Source organism: Fistularia commersonii, chromosome 9 (genome assembly GCF_037954325.1).
Source record: "Fistularia commersonii isolate RoL2024-O1a breed Wild chromosome 9, RoL_Fcom_v1.0, whole genome shotgun sequence".
Lineage (NCBI taxonomy): Eukaryota > Metazoa > Chordata > Actinopteri > Syngnathiformes > Fistulariidae > Fistularia > Fistularia commersonii.
The window spans coordinates 3,414,241-3,440,548 of NC_141292.1; the positions used below are offsets into that span (position 1 = coordinate 3,414,241).

The following is a 26,308-nucleotide window of genomic DNA, read 5'->3' on the forward strand; positions in this document are numbered from 1 at the left end:
TTATGTGTATCATAAGTTTGAGGTTTACATATCGTTATGTCGAGTTCCTGGTGTGCATACAATGCAAACTACAGGGGGAAAGCATGAGACAATGGATATATTTCCTATGGCCTATTTATAAAAACTGGGCCAGAGGCTGAAAAAGGATGCAAGTTTTGTTCATCACCTGCTTTTTCTTTGAAGTCACAGTTTACTTGTCTGATATCATATGTCCCCATAAACCCCATATGTGACTGTAAGCCCAAATTGCCTTTGAATTTATGAGGAAATTAGCTTTAGGCTATCAGCCTAATAATTCTTAAGTTGACAAGGTGACCTACCCGTAAAATAAGACAAAGTTAATCAGTAAACAGTTCACTGGGCTTCCAGATATACATTTCAAATCCAGTAAATGCATGAGCTGAGGCACTTCTCAGTTGTGCGTGTGTGTGTGTGTGTGTGTGTGTGTGTGTCCAAGACTGAGCGGCCCACTATGAAATCTGCTCACGGTTTGTACTGATATTGGAAAAGGCCAAATCAAGTAGCCGATTTTCTAAGTGACAGAGCTTTACGTATTCATTTTATGTGTGTAGGGGAGGGTGGTGCAATAAATTAAAAAATAAAAATAGTCTAATGGGAAAAAAAAAACACTTGCGAGTCTCTAAAATGGTAGACAAGGTCTGTGGAGAGTTCCCTCGTCTCCTCAATGGAGAAAAAAATATATTTGACAAAATTTGTCAAAAAACATGGTTTGGTTGTGGTGAAAAAACACACTGAATAAGTTCCTGTGTATGACTGATGGAGCATGTATGCAAAAAAAAAACCAATAACAGGTCAATATCTTATATGCTTATTACCACGGTTAATAAAGCAAACCCTTCCATGAACAAAGACAGGGTTGAATTTTATTGGGTGAGGAAATGGCGGTGAACTGGGAACAGATCCCAGTATGACAAGGTCAATTGCACCATATCTGCTGTGTGTTTCCTCTTGTATCTTGTCCCCTATGTACACACTGAGCAGCTGTCTATCAAAGTATCCGGATGACCGTAGATTCTAAAAACTGCACACTGACAGATGTGTTGCAGTAAATGTACAATGTAATTCAAGGAAAAATAATGGTTTAAAGGCAAACATGATATGAATTGTTGTCAAAAAAAAAAAAAATTCCTTGAAGACTTCACACCGCTAACCTGAGAGGTTTCTTCGCTTCTACCAAACTGTTGGAAATTTCTGGTATGTAACTGCTGGGGTTGGAGGTTGGACATTGGTCCAAGTTGAGAGGGTGCGTTATGTTAATGACATAATATACGTATATTATATGTATTAGATAGATAGATAGATAGATAGATAGATAGATAGATAGATAGATAGATAGATAGATAGATAGATAGATAGATAGATAGATAGATAGATAGATAGATAGATAGATAGATAGATAGATAGAAGTTTCCAAATCTTAAATGTATATATCATAAAAAAATGTATATTATATATATATGGACTGAACATTTCTGGTTCGATTACTAGTTTGATTCAAGCTCCTTTCTGCTCAAGGTTTATCAAAAATGGGCTAAATGCAGTGATCAAATTTTGCTGATGTGGTGCTTAATGTATAGCTGAAAGGAAAAGTATTTCTTCTTTCACATACCTGTATATATCTATATATAGAGAGATAGATGGATAGAAATAATGTAAACAACCAAAATGCTAATAAGTTGAATGAGGTTGTTAAGTCAATGTGCATTTCATTATGTGTGTCGTTTGGGGAACAAAGGTACGAATTCAAGGGACAAACCTAAATTGGAATCTGGATAGGTAACTGTAAGGCTAACGTGGAGATTAGAAAGAGGTTTGGTTGGTAGTTTGTTCGATCTAGAGTCTGGTTTGGTCAACCTAGTTGCAGCAAAACGAATCCTCCATTAACAAAACAAATCCCCTGCCCTGGGACTAGCGCCCAACATGTATCTCCACTTCTTTTTATCACGGGAGTCATCAGAGAAGACATTTTGCATGTCTTCTTGAAGGCGATCAGGCCTTCGCATGGGACATCCATGGGGCCGGCACCAGTCTGGGCTCGGAGCAGAAATTTCATCGCTTTGCACCCCATGGTCCTACCACTGTAAATGGGCCCCATGCATTTTGTTTGTTATTGGTGCGGCTCCCATTGCTTTCCGCCCTTTTTTGTGGCGTGTTTGATATAATTGCAAGTCTTTCAGTCTTTACAGCGATGTAACATGATCAAAGACCAATAGATGAGCTCGAACAACACCGAAAACGGAAAACCTGGTGGTCAAGCGGTATTGGTGGCAGAGAGGGTAATGATGTGGTAATGATGGGAGAAAATGGCAAAGGATGTCACTATCCGTAGGTACTGTCCAGAAAGAGACGCTGTGGAGAGAGCGGCCCAGCTTGGGGCGGCGTGGCACAAAAGTTAGATCGATCGTTTTTTGAGCGGAACATTCCCGGTTCAATTCCCGGCTCCTCCGAGTGCTGTTGAGCAAGAAACCTAACCCAGTGGTTCTTAACCTGGGTTCGATCGAACCCCAGGGGTTCGGTGAGTCAGTCTCAGGGGTTCGGCGGAGGTCAAGACACACATTGGTGAAGACATCACTGGCTGCAGGTGATCACGCTACATAGCTCGGCCTATCCGTGCCGCAGGGATTTTGGCGCACTCAGTTGTAGTAACTTGTGACTGTCGTGATGGTACGTCATGTGATTTCTTTCTTAATATTTTAATCCCTTCATACTAATTATGTCGGGCAAAAGAAGAAAGCGGTCGGAAGAATACGTACAATACGGATTCACATGTATGACGGACCGTGATTGGAATCGATGTCCTAACTGCATGATTTGGAATGACAAGATGAGCAATTCTAGTCCAGCACCGGCAAAACTAAGGGAAGGCTTCCTTCAGCTGCATGGAGATGGGAACTACAAGAACATAGCGCTTGCTGAATTCAAGGTGAAGGGAGCCAGATTAGATGAAAAGGCTACTCTACCTGTTCTTTGTACCCATCAACGAAACGATCCTCGATCCAATAAAGAAGGGTTCGGTGAATGCGCATGTAAAACAGGTGGGGTTCAGTACCTCCAACAAGGTTAAGAACCACTACCCTAAGCGCTCACCTGGCACTGATGGACGACGGCCTACTGCTCATGGTTTATCCATGTAGGGTTAATTGCAGAGAAGGAATTTCCCCGCCAAAAAAATCTAGCTGTAGTCTTTTAAATGCAAAACCTTTGAGATACACACAATTTTTTTTAAATGTCAATCTGAGACTAGGCTAGGATTCAAAACTCTAAAACAGTGGTTCTTAACCTCGTTAAATGTACTAAACACCACCTGTTTCATATGCGCATTCACCGAACCCTTCTTTAATGGAAAAATAAAATTATATTTTTTTTAATCCATGACATTTTACTGATGCACAAAATGAACCGTCCATCACCATCACTGTGTGCAAAGAACAAAACCAGCAAGACATGATTTTCACGCAGAAACATAACAATGAATACAAATCAGTGTGACTTCTGTTGTTGCCTTTGAGACCAGTTCAGCACGGTTTCACCTTGGCAAGTGCCACTTTTATGTCATCTTTGCAACAAAGTCTGTTCCTTTTCTTTGTTTTTATGTCCAGCATTTTCAAAGGATAGCTCGCAAAGGTACAGTTATGCCAGTCATAGACTAGAATGGCTAAACATGGCATTGCAAATCATGCATTTAGGACGCTGACTCCATCATGTTCAGTTATAAAAGTGAATCCATATTGGACATATTCGTCTGGCCACTTTCTTTTTTTTCTTGACATAATTAGTATGAAGGGATTAAAATATTAAAGAAATCACATGACGTTCCATCTCGACAGTCACAAGTTGACCACTGAGCATACCAAAATCCCTGCAGCACAGATAGGCCAAGAAATTAAGCGTGATCACCTGCAGCCAGTGATGGCCAAGCGGGGCATGTCATCACAAATTATGAGTCTGGTGTGTGTCTTGACCTCCACCGAAACCCCAAGACGGACTCATAGAGCCCTATGGTTCGATCAAACCCAGATTAAGAACCACTGCTTTAAAAGCTAGTCTCCTTCTTCATCTCCTTTCGGCTTTTTCCTTCAGGGGTCGCCACAGCGAATCAACCTTCTCCATCTAACCCTATTCTCTGTATCTTCCTCTCTCACATCAACTACCTTTATATCCTCTCTCACTGCGTCCATAAATCTTCTCTTTGGTCTCTCTCTCAACCTCCTGCCTGGCAGCTCCAATTCCAGCATCCGTCTACCAATATATTCACTATCCCTCCTCTGTACATGACCAAACCATCTCAATGTGGCTTCTCTTTTTTTATATTTACTTATTTGGTTGGGACAGTGCATGTTAATGAACACACATGAGATATGCAAGTACACCACTCCAGATTGTAGCCATGGGCTTATTTGCATCCGGTGTCCTACAGTTACGCTCACAAACACACTCTCATTCATCCTGACCTATTGTACATGTTTTTGGTGGTAGGGGGGAAACCCGAGTACCCAGAGACACCGCAGACACCGGGAGAACATGCAAGGAATCGAACCAAGGACATTCTAGGTGTGAAGTACCTGAAACCCTCCAACTTCTTGATCCCCATCTCCTGTAGCCTCCCCATTCCACCCGAGTTCCTCTCATTCACACACTTATACTCTGTCTTACTGCCACTAACTTACATTCCTCTCCTTTCCAGCGCATACCTCCACCTCTCTTGATGTTCCTCAAGGTGTTTTCTGTTCTCACTACAGATCACAATGTCATCTGCAAACATCATGGTCCATGGAGATTCCTGTCTAACCTCATCTGTATGAAAGCTACATTACAGTCATTTACATTACAGTCGTTTAGCAGGCGCTTTTATCCAAATCGACTTATAAAAATTGCAATTCAATAACTGAAAATCCAAATACCAGTAGTTGTTATTCAGAAGTCCCCACTCTGCCAAATAATCATCTCAAAACCATATACATACACATATACATTTCTTTGTTTTTTTTTTTGTTTGTTTGTTTTTTTTGGGGGGGGGGCTGGATTAGTGGGGTAGTGCTTGGTGAGGAGGTACGTTTTCAGACCATGGCGGAAGATGGACCCCACTGTTCTGACCTTTTCCGGAAGTTCGTTCCACCACTGAGGAGCCAAGACCAAAAAGAGCCGAGACCGGTGCGATCGGCAGCCGGGGCCTCGGAGTGATGGGGTGGACGGTCGCCGAGAGGTGGCAGATCGGAGGGGACGGGTAGGGACATGGGACTTGACCATATCCTGAAGATATGACGGGGCTGTCCCATTCACCAGGGTCTTGAACTTGATGCGGCTACCGGGAGCCAGTGAAGGGACATTAGAAGGGTGATAATGAGACCGATGCTAGAGACCAGTGCTAGGAATGAAAGCTCATGCTAGGAAAGAAAGCAAGTGCCAGGAATGAAAGCTAGTGCTAAGTATGAAAGCTAGTGCTGGGTATGAATGCCAGTGCTAGATATGAAAGCTAGAGCTGGGTATGAGTGCTAGTACTAGATATGAAAGCTAGTACTAGGAATGAATGCTAGTGCAAGATATGAATGCTAGTGCTAAGTATGAAAGCTAGTGCTAGGAATGAAAGCTAGTGCTAGGTATGAAAGCTAGTGCTAGGAATGAAAGCTAGTGCTAGAATGAAAGCTAGTGCTAGGTATGAAGACTAGTGCTAGGAATGAAAGCTAGTGCTAGGTACGAGATGAGTCTTTTCAAAGTTTTTCGACATTCTGCTTCCAACATGAGCATAAACAGAATATAAAGTTGTTTCCTCGCCGTGGCTGAGAGGAAAAACTCAACAATATGTGTCAAATCGTTAAAAATAGCCACACAGTAACGAGCATTTACAGGTCCGGACTCTCCTGACTCGCGTGTCTTTGAATCCGCGGGCGGAGGGCGTGCTCACAGGCTCACGCACTCATTCATCCCCAGCCGGTCACCCGCGCTCTCGTATTAACCAATCAGCGCGCCGCTCGCGCGCGGAGGAGGAACGGGAGGGGGAGGGGAAAGTGAAAGGGAGGGGGAGGGAGAGCAGGAGAGAACCACTCCGAGTTCGGCAGTCCGTTATTTCGGCTTTGGAGCCGCGGGGAGTCGGGGAGTTGTTGGTGAGTCGCCGTTAACCGGCAGAAAAACGAAAAACCGAACGGGGACGAACTGAAAGCGCTCTCATCTCGAAGGGACCCGACGAAAAAGTTTTTTTCGACTGGTGAAGACAGGGAGAAGCGGAGCCGTTGGCGGTGTTAGTGTTGGCGTGAAGCTAAGCTACTACCAGGAGGGGACTTTCTTTTTTTTTCCTTCTTCTTTTTTTCTTTTTTGTCGCATAATCTACAGAAGTTTCCGCCATCTCACCTTGAGTGCACCTGCGATCATGACACGGAGATCGTGCGCGATTTACGCGGTCGGGGTTATCTGCGCCTCCCTGCTGTTTGTGGGCATCGGTCTCATTATCTCCCAGACATTCCACAATTTAATGCACGACCGCCTCAAAAAGGTAAACACACAAAAAAGTACAAGCACTTGCCAATGTAAAAGTTGTTGCTTTTGTAAATTCCTGCATGCTCGAATGCTGCTTTGAATGCACGGACTCGCAAAAGCCCTGGAAAAGTTGTGTGACAGTGATGAAATTGTGCCAAGTGCTCCTCGATATATCCAGTGGAGCTGCAGATCTGCAGATATGTCAGCACTTGTTGATTTTCGCACAGCGATCGTGTTGAGATCGCAGGAAACTACAATATCGAGTGAAATATTATTTTGAAAAGGTGTGAAAAACGTCATCGTAAGATGCAGTTCATTTGAGTTTAACTTGCAGATCATCGCAGACTTGCAAGTCCAAAGTCAGGATCGATCTGTAGACTGCAGGATGTTTTTTTTATTAGTATTTTTTTGTTTCTTGCCTGCAGTGTCAGAAGTGAAACAGTACATTCGTCCGGTGTAGGCATCGATAAGCTGCCAAGAGGTGGATTCATATTACATCCAACATGAATTCAGGGCTTGGTTAATGTTAACAGGTGGTTGTAGTCTTTATACATATCACCTAAAAACAGTTGTCACCTTCCAGATTACATTCAGCTATAGATATAATGACTCCTGCTCAGTTAGCTGCTCTGTGACTAAAGTACAGAAAAATAAATGCCACCTCAGAGCTTTGAATTGGGAGCATTTTGCTTGATTCATGCGTCACAAGAAAAAAAACAAAAACAAAATGAAGACTCTGTGCTGCTACTGATGTGGCATGTTGCCATGTGAACTTCATTGCTGCCAACCTTGCATTGCCGTGCAGTTACACCACTGCCACACTCGTTGGCAGTAGGACCCAAATGCCTTTTACCGAGGTTCTTCATGTGCTTCAATCAGTTATGGCCAAAAGGGAGTGGGGTTATTGAAGTACCTAAATAGCTATAACGTGAACCACGATAACCCTGGCCAAGAGCTCAGAAAAAAAGGGTGAGAGTTGCAGGAAATTAGAGTGCAGAAATGTGGTGGAAGAGGCGATTATATTATTGGTTAGATCATTTCCCAGCCTGTTCAGGACATCTTATTTACCATATGGCTGATGTCACCACGCCTTTCGGTGTGTTTTTGAGTTGGAGCTCATCATGTTATACTGGTTGCCAAAGTGAAAGATATGCAGTGTGTGGTAAATGCAGATTAGCACAGATGCATACACTTGCCTTGAGCTCACACTGTAAAGAAGTTATAAGTAGCAACTACTTTTTCAGGGCAGGAAGTTTTTCGGCAAAAAAAGTGGTTTATATCTCTGCAATGAGGAAATATTTCATAAAAACCTCAGTCGGTTTGAGGTGTGCCTTTTAGATAATATAACAAAGCACTGTTTTTGTCTATGTGCATCACTTATATTCCAGTAAGGTGACCCTCATATACTACATTAATTAGGGTGTATTTTTCTGGCTAAAGTAATAGGGATGTTCAGATTAAAGATGATTGTCTCCTGTGCTCTCATATTTGACAGTTGGCGTAAAACAAAGAAGCTGGCTGCATCTGGTGTTCAGTAGAGCTGACACCTGTTGGCCCAGATTCCCTTTTTAAGAGGTCAGATCAGGACAAAATATGCTCACGTATCAGAATAGGCTAGATGATAAGACAAAAAATAATATGAGGACATATGCAGCCGAAGACAGTTGAGGTAACATCAGTTGAGACACTCTGCATCGGCTGCAGTAGATTGAACGTCTGTGTCTCCAGTCTCAGATTCATCAAGATGAGTCAGTTGGTGAAATTCATGTGTCTCAAGGTTTTGACCTAACACAATTTCATTTCGATTAACCGACTTAGATAAAAACAAACAAACAAATAAACAAACAAACAAACAAACAAATAAATAAATAAATAAAATAAAGCATGAAGTATTTCTACTTTAACTTTGATTTTGAAAAGATTTTGACAAGAATTAACCATGACCTGGACAACTGAGAGCCTCCACAGACATCTATTTTGGTAGTTCGCAGAAACATACCAAAGACTGCATTTACAGTAATTCCGCATAGTTTTTCGGTGATCGAAAAACCCTCTTAGATGCTTAACTATATCACCACTTCTGTCATCATTGCACTTTAGGCTAAGATAGCGTGATGCCGAACAGGCATGTTTAATTTTCTCCCCCCAAAAAAAGGAAGTTTTATTTTGAGATTGCCACACATTTGTACTATGAGGCTACAAGCAGCCTGAACAAACTATGTCACACTTTCAGGCCTGCTATGAAGGCACTCCTCAAAGTAAAATGCCGTTATTGTATGCTGGTTATGATGGTACTGGGGAATACCCCGCTCATTTGAAAATTTGAGGCATGCTAATCACTCACCACATGGACGTTTCCCAGCAAAGAACAGCGTGGCCTTGCAGTCAATATGAGCACAACATTTCGTATAATTTTGTGCTTGAAATTTTTTGGTCAAAAAAATCTAATTTCATAATAAATAAATAATAAATAAATAATAAAAATACACTTTGCATTCCCTCACTGTGTTTTTTTGAGATGGATTGCACCCATCAGCAGTTGAGGGCACAGAAAAAGGAACCATTTTTTCTAATGGTGTTATGCTTAAAAACAGCAAAAGTCAACCTGACTGCCTAAACATAATGAGCATTTACTGCAACCTGTGCTTCAGGCATGGCCTTTTTGATCATCAAAGTGGAACAGGTATCATCTCCACAGCTGTTCACATCACCTCTGAAGTTGACTCTGGAAAAGAGTGTTCCAACGATTAAAACAGTTTATTATACAATAATGACCTTTATATAGATGTCATTGTTGGACAATATGCTGCCTAGGATTTTTTTTGAAAAACACTATGTGGTCAACAAGTGATGTCTGGTGACCTTGAGTCTATAGACATTTAAGTTTCCCTGCCAATTAATTTGGATGTTGATAGTGAGATGGTTTTAAGCTTGATGTTTGCAATTTCAAAATGTTGATGATCTAACAAATACATCTGGTAACAAACGGTGTTCTCTATCATTTGCATTCATGGTTCATTTGCATAATGAGCTATTGATAGCACATTTTTGCCGATTATACTTTAAAAAAGTATATAAAAGGATATAATGAATGATAATGGCAATATTTATCCAAGCAAAATGTTACTCACAAAAACTTGCATTGGCTTATAGTAAGGAGGTTAAGATAAATACTTATCTACTGTGGGTTACTTTGGCTTTTGGCTGACTTGGTGGTTCATAATTGAATCAGGAGTTAATGTTACTTCACTGAACCGACGGTTTCACAGCTTTTTCTACTTTTAATAAGTATGTTACACATGTCATGGCAGTTGACTTCTTTGCCGTGAACATTGGATAGCACATAGATACACGGCACACAAATGGATGACGACACTCATAATTATTTACTAGCCTTGCAGTTTTTTAGGCATATCAATTTACCCCTTACCCCAGTTGCACCAGGGTGAAGAATTTCATCCCATGGATGCATTCCCAGCAGTAGACTCTCTTTGTGTGCTAAGCCTCTTTCACACTGTTAAGTTTATTGGGAAACCAGCTGAGTTTGGCAGTTCCTTAGTGTGATATAGGTGGGGTTAGGTCAAAATGCTGTGAGATTTTGATGAGATGTGAATTTTTAAATGAATGTTTTCCGTTTAAAAGTTTTGCCTCAGTGGCACTAATTCATTGCAGTCAAGTTTTATTCTTCTGAACACATGGGGTCTGCACAGAAATTGATTTCTGTGAATTTTATGTGACTGATACCATTTTACAGACAAAACTATTTATCAAAGGCAATATTTGAAATCAAGAAACATTATACCAGTCCTTTCATTGAATTACATATTGAACATCTTTAGATTCTTTCAAGGCAGAACTAAATTACCTAAAATACAGCATTACTTTGAACTGATGTTGGCATATGGTCTCGCTTAGCATGGCAATGCAAGGACTTTTGTGTTTAGAAGGTGCATTACTGTACAAGTCTATTAGAGCTACAACTGCTACTACTAGTACAGCTGGAAATTAAAAATAGCAGTACAATTTATGGTCCTGTTGCATGACTATTTTCAGGGTAAACTCGGTACAGTATAGTAGGTTTTACTATCGACACTGTCTTATTGTCTACACAAAAACACATGTGCACACACACAGACACGCCTAGATGACGATTGTAGCAAGACTGCAAAGAGTCTTTGATTGAGAGCGTCAAGACATATCAAGGACATTTGTTTATGTTAAAGTCAGAGGCCTGTATTTTGTTGGGAAACCGTTTCCAGTTTTGCAGTAGTATTGTTTTTTCTTTGAAGCAATGACCAAAAATGGCAATTAATTCCAGTTTTGAACACAAATTTTAAAAAACAAAAACAAAAAAAAAGACCACAAATGACCCCTACTCACCACTCTGGAGCACCGCTTTGGCATCATGTAATGCCTTCGATCTTTTTCCAAATACAAAAAGCTTGTAGGGGTTTTACTTAACATGCATGTAACAATGAAACATCATAAAGATTTTCAGTTGCATTTGCTCTTAAAATGATCTTGGGTTCCATCTCTATCCACAGTATGGTAAAACTGGAGTTCAGCTGTTTGACCATTACTGAGACAAATTCATTTGCAGTTTTGCAAGTCCATGCAACTGGGGATTTAAAGAATGGTCTCATGCTGTGCCCAGTGTTATTTGAGTCTTTCTTTTCTCTATCTTTTTTTTTCCGGCCCGTCTCAACATCAAAGCAGTAGCAGCAGTGTATATTTGTGTATTCACCTGCCACATGTGTTTTAGAACAGGGAGTGGTTTAAGAGAAGGACTGCTAAGTACTGAGATAAGAAGGTTCTTTGTTTCTATTTTCTATGCACTATGTCATGTAGCGTGCTGGGATAGTTACCATATTGATTGTGGTGAAGTATGAGAGGAAAACCATTCACTCCCTCAATTGAAGGCGACACTTCCATTGTATTTGATCATGCAATAAACGTCTTATGCTTAACAAGCAGGATGGACCCCAAAAAAGAGGAAGGAACTTCCCTGAAATAACGATTCTTTGTTTTTTCTCCTCTTCGAGTCTTTATTTAAAACGAAGTAATACTTTGAACATAACACAAATCTGACATAATTAGGCCAAACTGAGATTTCCTCCTTCATGTGTGATTGGAAGAAATACTAATCCTCTCTCCCACTTGCTTCTTCTTACATTCCACGGGATTTCCAAGTCCCTTTAAGATCCCTGCTGTGAATCAGGCTATCCTTGTCCAGAGGTGGTGAGAACTCAGAGGCGTACAGTGAAATGAAACAAAAGGATCGTTAAGGTTTGTGCCTGCCCCACAATGCCAGGGCCCCATAAAGCTCAGTCCTGAGGAATGTGGCCCAGATCATTATGGTCGAAGTCCTGCGCAACCATTGGGCATGCAGCCTGACGCATCACATGATCTGTCAGCAACTCTCCCCCAAGTACCTGTTGTTAATGGCAACCATTGACGATGGGACTTTGGAAGGGTCTCCCCTAATAGCGTTCATGTGCATGGCCAGTGCTCTTGTCTGATGTTCGGACAGCAGCTCTCGCCCATGGCCCCCCAAAGATGTTTTTGTCCTCTAGGTGTATTATTAGTAGCACACAGGGAAACTTCAAGATCAAACAGTAAATGCATTCTCGCCTCAATTGGAAGCCCGAAGAAGACTTACAATTAGTGTTATATTTCCTGGAGAAAAAAAAAGACGGAAGAAGAGCGAGAAGAAATCAGCTCATCTTGTTCCAAGAAAATGACCTACATCATTCAGGATCTTAAGAAAACAAAACCCCTCAAAAAATTAGGGCCGTCAAACAGTTGAAAATTTTAATCAGATCACTCATACTGCCAATGTGGATTTGTTCAGATGAATCAAAACTAATGTGCGTTCTTTATTTATTTCTTTCATTTTTTGGGGTAAAAAAAGGGTGCATAGTTGTGTGTGTGTGTGTGTGTGTGTGTGTGTCTTTGGCTTTTTATGTGTTAATTTTAACAACTGTAATTTAAGTGACTTTAAATTGAAAAAAAAAAAATCCCAGTATTTCCCCTCCTTGCTCATGTCTACAATTAATATTTGAAATAAATTCCATGTCTCAACAGGAGATTGTTTTGGTTGAGGGGAGCCGTGTGTTTGAGTCATGGAAGAAACCCCCTCCTCCCGTGTACATGGAGTTTTTCTTCTTCAATGCGACCAATGTGGATGAAGTCATGGCTGGTGGCAAGCCAGTGGTCAACCAGGTCGGACCCTACACATATAGGTAAGGTGCAAGAGCACATCCATACCGCCCTACTTTATATACGTCGGCTCTGGTTAATGTTTTTTCACCAAATATGATATTTAAATGTGATCAAATATGAAAAATAATGAATCAAATTTCATGCGGTAATGCTGGGATGGGAGATTTTCCAATCGATTTCTATTTCAAAACCATGGTGACAAGCTATTAAGAAATTGATAAAATGCTAACTTTCAAAAAATCCTCAATCAATAACAAAAAAAGCAAAAAAGTGCTATGTATACTATTTTCTTATTTAATAATTTAATGCATTTAAGATTGATGTAAGATCTGTTTACATACACACACTTGCACAAACACAAACATGCTTTATTTAGATAATGCCATAATGACTGAAACATGAAGCCTTAAGAGATAGAAGCTGTATCAAGTTCAGTTAAATTATGATTTAACACAGTTTAGAAGACTGAATATTTAGAATAAGGGGCTTGTCTCTTAAGTTAGAACACTCTTTTTACCTGACTGATGAAGATACAGTGATTAAGCAACAAGAAACAATTTCCTATACTGCTGGTGAAATACTAAATGGTTGTCATTTGCTTCGGGCCCATGTTCACCAAAAGATAGCTACTCCTTTTATTCACCCACACTTTAATTATTAAAAAGTATAAAAAGATGACATACAAATTAGTTGTATAATAGCTGTCTGTAAGATTACCATAAAAGTCTAGCAGAGACATAAAATCAAAGGTATTCAGCAATTTGCACTTTACGGTCTGCCAGTTGGAACAGGCTTCTTTTAGTGGCGCTGTTCAATTGTTGGTGCATAAACAGATACACGGAGGTCTTTAAGTAAATATCATGGTTCACCTTACTCAGATAACCTTAATTTTTTGTGTGCTAAGATAACATTCTGCTATATGAGAACCTGTATTGAACCTATTTGATTCAAAACTGCATGGTGAATTTCCTCGATTTTTCTGCATAATGCTGCGGAGGACACTTCTGTGATGTTTTTGTGTGTGCGTGCGTGTGTGTGTGTGTGCGTGTGTGTGCATGTGTGCTTGTGTGGCTGCGCACAGAGAGTACAGGTATAAAGACAATGTGAGCATGTTGGAAGATGGCAAAAAGGTATCTGCCTACAACACAAAAAGCTTTGTGTTCCTGAGAGAAAAGTCAGTTGGGGACCCTGCTGTTGATATCATCAACACTGTCAACATACCTGCTTGGGTGAGTCTTAACCTTTGGCAAGGGAGACAGGAACATCCTATTGGTCAAAATGGATGATGCGTGGATTTTTTCTGCAACTTCTATAATTTTCTTTTGCACGTTATTGTTTTCCTCAATTGCACCCCAACATTGCACCCCAAATTTTATAACTCCCCTCTAATTATATATTAGTGTGATATATATATATGTATGTATATACACACATATACACACACACATATACATACATATATATACATATATTATTTATTATTTTTTATATTAATTGTTTTGTTATTATTAATTATTATTAATATGAATAATTATATTTATATAATTATTCATATTAATTAATTAATAATTAATTAATTAATATTAATTATATTTATATTTATAATTAACAATCTTATTATTATCTTCATTTTTTCTATCCATCTGTTCCCTCCTGTTTGCAGGCTGTCATGAGTAAAGTCAGTGGCAATTATTTTAAGGCCACTTTTCTGTCTATGACTATGAGAGGCCTCGGCATTGGTTTGTTTACTACACGCACAGTGGATGAGTTGTTGTGGGGATACATCGACCCCCTGCTGGTCCGTGTTTCTGCTGCCAATCCTGAAGTTGAGACGACCTTTGGCCTCATGTACAAGGCATGTAAAATTCTACAAATAATAAGCAAGAAAAACACAAATTCTGTATTTTCTCCCTTTTGTGTCGTGTCCTTTAAAATTCTATGGTCATTCTGTTTAGAAAAATGGAAGCAATGACGGGGAATTTGTATTTCACACCGGGACGCAGAATTACTTGGACTATGGCCGGGTGGAAACATGGAAAGGTCAAAGGTAATGCTGCTCTATTTTCACATATATCCCCAAACCTTTTTTTTATCCACTCTGATGAAACTTTATTTGGTAGCATTTAGACTAAAATGTTTCCTAACTACATGACCTTTTGCCTGTAGCAGAAAAGAGCAGACTGGCTGTGCATGGTGACAACACTGTGATACTCTGAAGATCTCAATGTCTCCATAGTGACCTGTCTCATCTCATTTAATTATGTTCCTCCCCAAAGTCTCCACCACCCTTTATTCTTCTGCGGATCATTTCTGTCAGCTTGGAGTTCGAAAGAAAACTGTTTCACCATAGAAAATCCCTGTAATCATTTTCTGCTATTAAAGGGTCTAACATGGGCATGATTTACTTGATGGGAGATATAAACAGAAAAAACGGTCTCAAAACCAACTTAACTGTTATTTTAAAAGTGCATTTGATGAATAATTTAAAAAAATGTAAAAAATGTTGCCAAAGATAAAGTTGCTTAATTCATTCTGTATAAACTTTCATACAAAAAACATTTAAATGCTGCTTTGATCTTCTTTTTTTTTTTTTTCAGGCAGCTGACCTTCTGGTCATCTAACCAAAGTAACAGCATCAATGGATCGGACGGAAGTGCTTTCCATCCCCTGTTGAAAAAGGATGAACGCATTTACATCTTCACGCCAGACCTCTGCAGGTTCAGATTATCATTATGCTGATTTGATGCGACTTAAAAAAGAAAATATTCATCTTTAGAATTTGAATATTTCCTAAGCTAATAATACTCCTATTGTCGTGTTGGTCTATCTATTGTAATCAGGTGTAACCACCTTTTCTCAGTGATCAATTATATATTGGACATATTAGGTATTCGACGTTTAGGTAACATTTTGCAATCGCAACATCAGCTTTTACTTGATGTAGTTTTATTCCTACAATAACTATCAATAGACTGTAATTCCTTAGTATAATACTACAATAACTTCATTAATCGGCTTATTCAGAATTTGCCCAATGACTCGCCTTGGTAAAGGCTTTGTGAGGTGCTGATGAAAAGGAAAAAGAGAAAATATTGGACAAACAGCGTGACTGACCCACCGTACCTATATGTACTGTATAAATGTACATCATACGTTTGTTGATTGACTCTTTTTAAATAGCCCCATGAAATAGTTTGAGAAAATATGAGTGAAGCAGAGGCTTACTTTGGTGTAACAGCAAACATGGCTGAATTATTCGCATCATTTCCACATACCCATGGAAATCCAAAACAAACAAAATGCCTCAACTTTTGGGTTCAAAAAGAAATTGCTGATGAAGATCAGTATTTGACACAGACCAAAGTTTGCTTAAGTTCTGGTTTAGTCTGCAAAGTTCACTGTTTACAGTCAATTGCTCCTTGCAATGTGTCAGTTGACAATACACTACCCGACTGTTCCATGTATAGTCCCATTATATTCATTTATCCATTCAAAAACTAAATGATTATTTTGAACAATAGGTTCCATCTCCTTTCCCCTCCCCAGAGAATATTTCCTGCCAAGGCTAAATTATACGTTACACTCAAAGCACAAACAATATATATGATTTTTCAACATCCTTTAGGTTATTTTTTTTGTTCCCAGTTGAGGGTAGAATGGAGCACTGAAGAACTGGACAGACAAACCGGTGCCGCATTCACCGTAACTCAAGCACTTGAGCAGTCAATCGCGATGAAGAGGTAGCTAAGCGGGAAAGCAATGTTCTCAGTATACCATTCGATCTATGTCCCTACTCTCACCTACGGTCAGTGACACTGTTTCATGGCTGTGAACGTCGAGACATTGCGGGGGAATCTCGAAGTAGAGCTGCTTCTCCTTCACATTGAAAGAAGTCAAGTGAGGTGAGCTGAGCTGAGGTCAGCTGAGGTGATTATGATAAGGAAGCCTCACTGTGCTTCCCATTCAAGGCACATCGACCTAGAAAGAAGCCCTGTGTTTGACTTGGACCGCGCCGGAGGGACTACCGTATATATTGCATCTGGCCCGGGAAAACACCTCAGGGATTCATTGGAATTGATATTTACGGCCCCAAATTTCATGGATTTCTATCATTACTTCCTCATCCCATTTTAACAAAAGCAGGTTTCCCACTGGAGCATGACAGCCTTTACCTGTAACAACAGTATCTGTTGAAAGGATAATGTCACAATTTCTGGGAAACACTACAATAAAAACTAAAATGACAGTATTTTTGGTCTTGAGAATATTCCTGAGGCCAGGCAAGTAGCTGAAAGAGAAAAGAGGAATCAAGATGGGGAGAGAGAGAGATAGATCACCATATCTGTCAACATTTGTTGAACCATGGAAAACCAATGCTCACAGCCGTGGGAAAGAAATTTTGTCACTTTTGTTGGCTGTTGGAGCTTGTACTTTCAAGAATGTTCTGAAGATACTTGGAGGGGCATTTATCTTATTATTGGGTTGATTCCACAGATTCCACATTCAAGATGTTTTTATCAGAAAAAAAAGCCAAACAAATTGACTTCTTACCCCGTCCTTTATGGCTGTTTTGAGTTTAATTTTATATGTTGCAAAAGAGGATATTGCAAACTTGGCGTGTACTTGCTTGTGAGGAGTGTTACTAATTTAGAGCGTGACCTCGACCCAAGAACTACAGGCTGGAGAATGCATCTTCTTTGTTTGTTGAACATGGAAAAAAACACTTGGAGCGATTTGCTGGTACCTTTGACACTGCTTGGACATGTGCCCAAGCCCCCCTGTACAAAATGTTAATAAAACACCCTCACCTATTTTTTTCCTTACCCATTGGCCTCACAATGCTCTGTTGTTGTTGTAACAAAAGGGGAGACCCCTTCCTTTTTCTTGTTTGTCTCGCCGTAATTTGAAGAGGAAATGTCCCATTAATCCCTACAAGCTCAGTGACATGTTTGTCAGTGTTTTCACATGTGTGTAATCTAGAATTTATATAGATTTCAGAAAGTCACTCAACCGCTAAAATGGGACCTTTGGTCCCATCTGGGACAGCTGAGCCAATAAAACGTCAAGATTCAGACGAATTGCAAGCAGATGTCGTATTTCAAATACCACTTGGTGCACATTAAACTTAATCTTGTTGTAGCTATGGACCTCGTGCGCAATGCATGTTGTCTTGAAGATCAAATTTAGAAAAATTCAAATTTTTGCCGCTGATAAAACAAATTTGACGCAATAGATTCCATAAGAAATGTGCTAAAAAGTTATCGAAAATCAAACAGTCCAATTAAAAAATCTAATTTAATGATTTTCAAGCATATCTTTGGCTATGCTTTTATTAGTATGTTAACCAGCATAGCTAAAGCTGCCTTTGTGATTTGTGTTGTCAGCAGTGAGACAGTCGCTCACACATTCATCAAAAAGTCTGCCTCAACAAATATCTTTCCGTTGCTCAGTTCATCAGAAACTATTTTTCCGTTCTCTTTGTTGTACATGTGATTTTCCTGAATAAGCTCTGTGGCATTAAGCATTTTTCCCCATCCTGTTCTTGGGAAGAAAAAAAACACCGAACACCTTGTTCATTTATTGTTATTTTTTTGCACTATTGGTGGGCTGTGTAGCAAAGGGCAGTATCCTCCTGGCCAGTTGGCAGACACTGTATAGACTTCTTTGTTCTCACTGAAAACCACCAAGATTCCCTGGATAGAAGAGAACTGCAGTTATACGGGTGGATGAATGGCTCACTATTATGTTATTCTCTTGGAAGTTGTAAAAAACAACAGCCAGTGATCTTTTTAAGTACTCGTGAATTGTCCTTCCCATGAAAAGACAGTAAAGGCCAAGTAGAAAATCAACAACACAGCAGTATTATATCCACTGTGTAAAATCAAAGTACTCCAAAGATTTGAACAATGAACAATTTCCATCAGAGCGTACTTTTTCCCATGACCGCAAGGTTTGTGGGTGGTCATGCAAATTATCATGGAAATTGTATTTTAATTTTGTGAAATTTGCAGTTATTTTCTTGGGGAGATATTCAGGGTAGAAAGACTTGTAGTTGTAAATCCATCTTGGAAAAAAATTCAGCATGTTGCGAGGAGCAAAAATATTCAGGAACAGCCCGAGCAGCAGGACAGCAAACTGAACGACGGAAAAGAGAAAGTCAAAAAAAGGAAGAAAATTTGTTTCGTTCTTACCTCTGACATGCTTGTACTTCTCTGCAGGTCCATTTACATGGAGTTTGACAAAGATGTCGAGGTGAAAGGGATCCCAGCCTACCGCTTTACGCCGCCACGCTCCGTTCTGGCCAGTCAAGAGGAAAATCCAGCCAATGAGGGTTTCTGCGTGTCCAAAAAAGAGTGTTTGGGAACTGGCCTTCTTAATGTCAGTCCCTGTCGGAGAGGTACACATCAGCTTGTCCAATTTACTTTCTCACTCTCCTTTTCAACTTTCAAGTGCCTGTCCCAGATATTCAATCTATACCCGCTAAAGACTTAAGATGTTTCATGTTAGGCTTGTGTTTACTCTCTGAAATGGACCCGTACAGGAAGCACATATTGATCTCAACTTTCTCTACGAGTGGAATTTGTCTACTGTATCTTGTCTCTACAATGTGGCAGCAAACATTTACTTCTAAGGTCCAAAACGATAACAGCTATTCTTGTCCGAGAACTAGTAACACCCCCCTAAAAGGCCCATGTGATGCACAATTCAGCCCCTCCTGCTCCCTGTCTGATCATGGCTGCCGGGGTAGCTGGCAAAGAATGAAGTCCCCAATAACTGTCGTGTCAATGATAAACTTGGGGCGACGTGGCTCGGATGGTTAGAACTATGTCGCCTATGAACGGAGCTCTCGTGGCTCAGCTCCTCCCAGCCTGTTGAAGTGTCGATGAACAAGACGCTGTACCACTAATTGTTTTACAGGCAGGTGGCTGCCAACTGGTCACGATGATTTAGTATTCGTAAAATAAATAAACAAGTAAATAAATGAAAAGCTGCAAATAGTGCTTATGAGACGAAATTGTAGGCAGATGAACTATTACATAATACTTGCTGCTTTGACCTCGCTTGAAATGAGCAAGACCTGGCCTAATTGGAAAATTCTTGGAGTTTACTTAAAGAGCAGTGTTTTAAAGAGTACAAATAACATCTATGTTAAGACATAAAAATATTTGGCTAAAGGCTAAACCATTAAGATTAATATAAAATTATATTCAAATTTTTTTGAACTATATGTCAAGCCTAATATCAGTATTGAGGTGGGTGGTCTATATTAGTGTCAAGGATTTCTAACGGCGTGTGACAGGTTCAGTTCAGGTTCTGCAGTCAGGGAATGAACAAGGGCATTCAAGGCAATGTATTACAACACATGCGTGTACATGTATTTGCACGGCTGTGACCTTGGGGGCTGCCACAGAAACAGCCGCTCAGGTGACTGGAAGTGAGTGGTGTTTTTGTCTAGCGGCCACTCGGCTACATAAGTGCAGGAAACCGTTCACCTCTACCCCACTTCAGTGGCACATCTAAGTTTACCATCTTCTGACGTGTTGTTGTGGCTCATGGATCTCCCACCTTTGTCAAAAGTCCAGGGGTGTCTGGCATGACAATAACAGGTGGACTCGTGACAAGAATCTTTCACTTAATCGATGTCTCTCACTCCAAGGCTTTAGGTTGAATAATATTCAGTTCAGCGAATATTTCATCGATATCGGTTCTGATTTGCTACAGTGTTTGGGGCAAATAACTCATTTGGATATTATTGTAAGAGTGCTGTACTCAGAGGAACCATCGGGTCATGTCTTAATTATGATCATAGAAGGTGGCAATGATAATTGAAAATACTGTCTATTATGCGATCCAATTAAAAAAACAAATTCCAGGATTCTAGGCTTTAAAACACACAGTGGCTGATTATTAACTAATTATAATTATTATTATTATTTAGAATTACTGATGAATACGTTTCTTAATAATATAATCCAATGGGTCATAGTACTTCTTCTAGGGGTTAGCAGAAGCTCAACTGTCTCGTGTTTTACCGAACCGCTAAACTCTGACATATATTTGGCTTGATTAGGTGAAGAGGGGACCAGCTTTGTTTTTAATCAATAGGATATACTGGTTAAATAAAGCCTCACTTCCTCTTTCCTTTTCCCTTTTGTCCTCTGTTCTAGGTGCCCCCGTCGTGGCTTCCTTTCCTCATTTCTACCTGGCAGATTCTAAATATGTGGGTGCGATTGAAGGATTGTCCCCGGAAAAGCAGCATCACCAGACATACTTAGACCTGAATCCAGTAAGCTCATATGCAGTCGCTCTTTTCAGACTGTGGCTCTCCGGTGTTGCGCCTTAATTTCATTTAGCTGTGCAACTGCGTCACCTAGTGCCAGACAAGTAGTAGTGCAAAGCATTTTTCGATCCGTTTAAGGGCTGAAATTATCCACTCTCTCGATTCAGAGATTATCAGTATCAATTCAGAGCACGTGTTGATTATTTTTGCTGATCCACAGACAACTGGGGTTATTGTGCGTGCAAACAAGAGGGCCCAGATCAATGTCTTGCTCAGTAAAATCTCTGGGCTTGTGTGAGTATCCTTATCAAAACACAAGCTAAACAAGTCCATATTAACAGTGTATTAATGTGCCTCTTTCCTTCTGTCTATTTATAACAGAGACACCAGATATTTCAACAACACCATCTTCCCTGTAATGTTCATCAATGAGGTAAGAAGCATCCAACAAATGAAGATCACAGATGTGAACTATGACATGCAAGGCCCTTGAGAAGTTGTTTCCCGGTGACAGATTTGAACCTTGATAGTACTTTATTATTCTTAAGTTAAAAATAAATTAACAGCTGTTGGCAGAACAAGCAGGTCAAAACCATATAAACAAAAAAAAACAAACAAAACTGAGGATAAATGAAGAGTGGTTATATTTGGAGACAGAGTCCCTAAGAGGGGTTGCGAGACACAAATGGAGAGAAGCTGCACATGATGTGAATCAGGCTGACAACAGTTTCTAAAATATTCAGCAATCCATGTTCATGGATTTCATTGTCACGTTTCCCGAACACGGACTGCTCACACACCTACCGCCTGGCCGTGAAATGTAGGACGTCTCGACTGAAGGACCAGACCCACCATTAGACTCCTGACAAGAGTCAGTAACCATGTTCTGCCTCAAGGCAGCTTAGATGCACCAGACTTTTTACTTCTCTACACTTTACATTTAGCACAGCCGGTGCTGTATTTAACCAGTCCTTTAACATCACTGTTTATTTAACATACAACATACTGTCTTTGTACAACCTGCACTTTATGAGTTTGCACCCTCAGAGTGCACTCAACTCTTGTGATGTCAATCTGCGCTTAATCTGCACACACCTTAACTGTTTACATTTCAATATGCACATCCTGTTAATGCTGTTTACATTTCTATGCACTGTTTACAATAATGTGCTATTTTTTTTTTATTGGTTGTTTTTTTTTTTTTTTTTTTTTTGCTACCTATCTGACTTCACTGTGGACAGCAAAATAAGATATGCATTGTACAGGGAAACCCGTTTGCAAACTGTACGTATGTCAATAAACACTTTGAAAGGAGCTGAATTGAATTGAATATTGACAAATCAGTGCACAAGCTACTTTAGAGATTTCATAACAAAGGAAATCCATTTTCAAATCCAAATATCTGGGTGATGTCCCATGTTCCCTGTCTGGCCTCTGGTGTGTTCTTCTGACAGAATGTTAATTCAGAATACTCAGAGACTTTTTTTGGTCCTTTATTGTAGGGAAATTGACACCATTATTCTTGTAGTGCTCAGTGTTTACTATTCTTTCAGGTGATTTTCTAGTGTTTTTTTTATTCTCCTTCATTTACCTGTTGTGTTGAAGGAAGTCCTTATGTGTTTGATTTTTTTCAACCACGATTTTTGAAACCATTAAGTTGAAATACATTTTACATCCTCTTTTAACACACAGAGCGTGGTCATTGATGACGTATCGGCAGCCAAAATACAGAAGCTCCTGCAGATCTCCTCCCTGGTGTCCAACTTCCCACTGGTTTTTGTGGGACTGGGTGCCATCCTGCTGGCGGTCCTGATCATCCTCCTTGTGCGAGAACACAAACAGAAGGTATGAAACCAAGCAGGCCCGGTTCTGCTCTAACAGCTCACAAGTCCCTTTCTCTGCGCTAATACATAAAGAGCCTTTTTTTTTTTTGATAATTCCTTTGGTTTCTTAACCACAAACTACTGACCCTGCGCTTGTGCAGCACTTAACACTGTGTCTCCCTGTGCAGAATGAAGTTAGGCGCATTGTGTTTACCAAGCCTGTCAATGCTGTAAGTGTCAATAATTATTTTGCTGCATCGTCTGAGCAATCTGTGCTTTTGTTTTTTGCATCTTCGGTGACGGAAATGTGATGTACAACGGGTAAATAAATTGAGCTTGTCCCAGCAGAATGAAGACTACTTTGATACTACTGATAGCTTTGAATAAGTAGTTTCAATAAATCTGACACGGTATCGCCAGGCTAAGCTAAATTTACAACTTTAATTATCAAAAATTTCAAAAAAGATTTTCTCCTTAATTGTTTTTGTTCATTGTTACTTTGTCAGTGTCTTTTAACGGCTTACTAATTCCTTGCTAAATTTTAAGTAATTTCTAACAAATATCAGATTGTTTCTTGCTTATTATCAGTGTATTTTGTTTCTCATATTATTACAATTCAATCATGATTTTAAAGGTAACTCACTAACAACTCATTGATGTCTTTGCCCCCCAACTTTTGAAAACAACCATGTGGCTCTAGTGAAGAAGAAACTAGCATTCAACTAAAAAAAAGTTAAAAACATTGCATTTTGTGTTTGATACAAAATTGTGTTTAACAACACAATTTAGTCATTCTTTTTAAGTACTTTGTCACTGCCACCATAAAATGACATAGTGAAATAAGTCATCTGTCTTTGTATTGGAGAGACAAGCACACTGTCAAACTGAACTTTTATGTGTTTTTTCAACTGCTGTTGTTTATATGTATGTATATTTCTAATCTCCTACACCAGACAAATGCAGAGGATGACACCTCTTACACACCAGTCAGTGATAAGGAAAAGGAAGATCCTCAGAATGGAACCTCTATTGTTCTGACAACAAAGGTTGACGCACAAGCTTGAGGAGTGAAAGGTGGAGGTGGAATTTTAAAATCGCCAACATTTTAAGCTGAAGATATGTGGAATATGTTTGAGAGGATGCCACTGAAAAAAAAAGAATCCTTTATAATAGAAGTAGGTCTTCTTATTAATCTGATTTCTCTCTGCGGACAAGGTGTTCGGTGCAGAGTAAATATGAAGGTTTTTAGTTGAAAACATGCAATGATTTGATAATTTTGTCTGAATATTATTCACTTGATGTTTTGTTTTGGCACTGAAAGAAAACATAAAACCATATTTCACCTGGAATTATGAGAAGAAGAAGAATTTTTATGACCAAGGTATTTGTCGTGACTTTACGTAGATTCTAATCTCAGAAGCAGATATCAGTGCCTCGCTGTTTTGTTAAAGGGCAATGAAAGTGAATTCAGTTAATAAAAGTCCAGGTAATAAAAGTCCATAACTGTGAGTATTTAAAAAAAAAAAAAAAAAAAAACATACATCACTCAGGGGGCTCGTGTGTGGATTTTATCACTTATTTAAGCAGTGGAAAGAGCAATATGTACAGCACGTCTGCTTACAAGACCGTTCAGTATTACTCCCTGTCATTTGTTTCATTCAACACTCATTGTAACAAATCCTTTTTGTGGCTCGCTCAGCACATCGCTGCTGCTCTACCTGAATAAACTTCGAGTGGGAGGTCACAAACTTTTAAGTACAACACCCAAATAGAAGGTGCCAGAATACCAGGAAGAATTTAAAAAGCAAGTTGTTCACATGAGATGATATGTGCAGCCCAATCCAAATTGAACTCCTCTATCTGATGTTTAGATTTTTGCCTTTTGTAACAAAATAGATTATTGTTAGTCACTTGTAATTTCCCAAAGTTGTTGATGACTTCTGGTTGATTTCTTGCAGTTTTTTTTTCTTAACATTAGTAAAAAGATATATATTACTTTCTTATTCTTAGAATATTTCCTGCTGATTCATAAATGCCATTTTCACAAAATTTTGATAAGAATCTCACAAATTTGTTGAGGGGGGAGGAAATGATTTTCAAAATAATTAAAAATAAAAAGATTTTTTTCTGTAAAGTTAGGAAATAGGAATCAGCATTTTAAAATTATATATATATATATTTTTATAAATAGATTTTTATCTCAGTTTAATCTTATTTTTAACTTTGGAACCACCTTTCTTTGTACAGAAATAATGTAAGATGCAGTGAATGCCTTACATTCCTCTCATTGATGAGAAATATGAATTTCAAAAAAACACAGCTAATTTTCCTCACATTGATATAAATATGACATCCTACTCATTTTTGTAAACTTAAATGTAGAGATTTTGAAATGAAGAACATTTGTACTTTAAATTTCTCACACATAAACAACTACGGAAAGTAAGTGACAGTGCCACAATTTATTTTTGTGTTTTTATCAGCTTCTATTAACCTAATAGAGGAATGTATTTCTCCGTTTTTCAACACGTGATCCATTATATTATATGAATTTATAAGTTTCTGTTTTCACAAAGCTAGTCAGTTGATGTTGTCAAAGGCTTTACTAGGCATTGACTGATGCCCTAGCAAGGCTTTCACTCTACCAATATATGTTTGGCATCATTGAGATGGAGTGATTTAATTTCTGCTCCATTCTTTGAAAAAATTGTCCATATTTCAATTTGTAAGAATTGCTGTATTTAAGCCTCTGAAAGAGTCCTTGTATGGCTGCATTCTGTGTCCTGATATACTTGCAAGCTGTTTGTTTTTTAATCAAATCAACCAAAAAATAACCTTACAAACAGGGAGGTTTCGAGTGTAATTCTCCTGAGAGGGTTAAAGTGCACTTTGAAAAATGGTCTACATAAAACACACTGAGCCGCACACATTTTGGAGCAGTATTGTATAAGTGCCGAAGCACATTTGTCAATAAATTAATTTAGTGAAATGTAGAAAGGTGCTCTGCAGAAATTTGTTTGAGCACTGTTGTGTCAATTGCTTTTCCTTAGCAAAGACATTTGAAAGACTGCAAACGCAGCAAGTTTAGCATCTTTTTTTTTCAGAACACTATTCAATTTGAGATTTTAGTTCATGTTATTTGGCTTTTTATGTTTCTTCAATCATTTCTGATAAAATGAGTGAAGTTGGTAAAAAGTGCCGTCATGAATGGATTGAAAATCTTGCAAAAGCCTTTTGTTGCAAAAAAAACAGTATTACACAGTTTGAATGTAAGTGAAAAAAATATATAAATTATTTTGTTGTGTTCATAAAAACCAAACCAAAAACAATCATATGTACTATATATGAGACATCCTCATGGCATACTTTGATCACAGATTGTATTTTATGAAATTATCATTATTTCTATAATCACAAACTAATTGTCAGATGGTTTGGAAATGTTGACTGTTTTGTTGTATACACAAAAATAAAAATTAGTTCAGTAAAA

The 26,308-nt window shown here is 39.0% G+C and overlaps 1 protein-coding gene across 2 annotated transcripts; it reads left to right on the forward strand.

Moving 5' to 3' along the window:
- Positions 1–6,061: 6,061 nt before the first annotated feature.
- On the forward strand, positions 6,062–26,308 carry LOC147230978 (lysosome membrane protein 2-like). 2 transcript variants are annotated; one of them, XM_086151961.1, is made up of 13 exons: positions 6,062–6,508; positions 12,577–12,734; positions 13,796–13,943; positions 14,378–14,569; positions 14,670–14,761; positions 15,312–15,431; positions 18,933–19,111; positions 20,883–21,001; positions 21,216–21,289; positions 21,377–21,428; positions 22,688–22,840; positions 23,007–23,048; positions 23,772–26,308. In XM_086151961.1, exons 1-13 carry the CDS (start codon positions 6,386–6,388, stop codon positions 23,880–23,882), a joined length of 1,563 nt encoding a protein of 520 aa, XP_086008087.1. In that variant the 5' UTR covers positions 6,062–6,385; the 3' UTR covers positions 23,883–26,308. The 2 variants fall into 2 exon arrangements, with proteins under 2 accessions (XP_086008087.1, XP_086008088.1); XM_086151962.1 differs by lacking the exon at positions 23,007–23,048.

Coding starts and splice junctions, on each gene's coding strand:
- LOC147230978 (XM_086151961.1), top strand. CDS start 6,386: ATGACACGGAGATCGTGCGCGATTTACGCGGTCGGGGTTATCTGCGCC. Junction 6,509..12,576: donor TGCACGACCGCCTCAAAAAG/GTAAACACACAA, acceptor ATGTCTCAACAG/GAGATTGTTTTGGTTGAGGG. Junction 21,002..21,215: donor CATACTTAGACCTGAATCCA/GTAAGCTCATAT, acceptor GCTGATCCACAG/ACAACTGGGGTTATTGTGCG.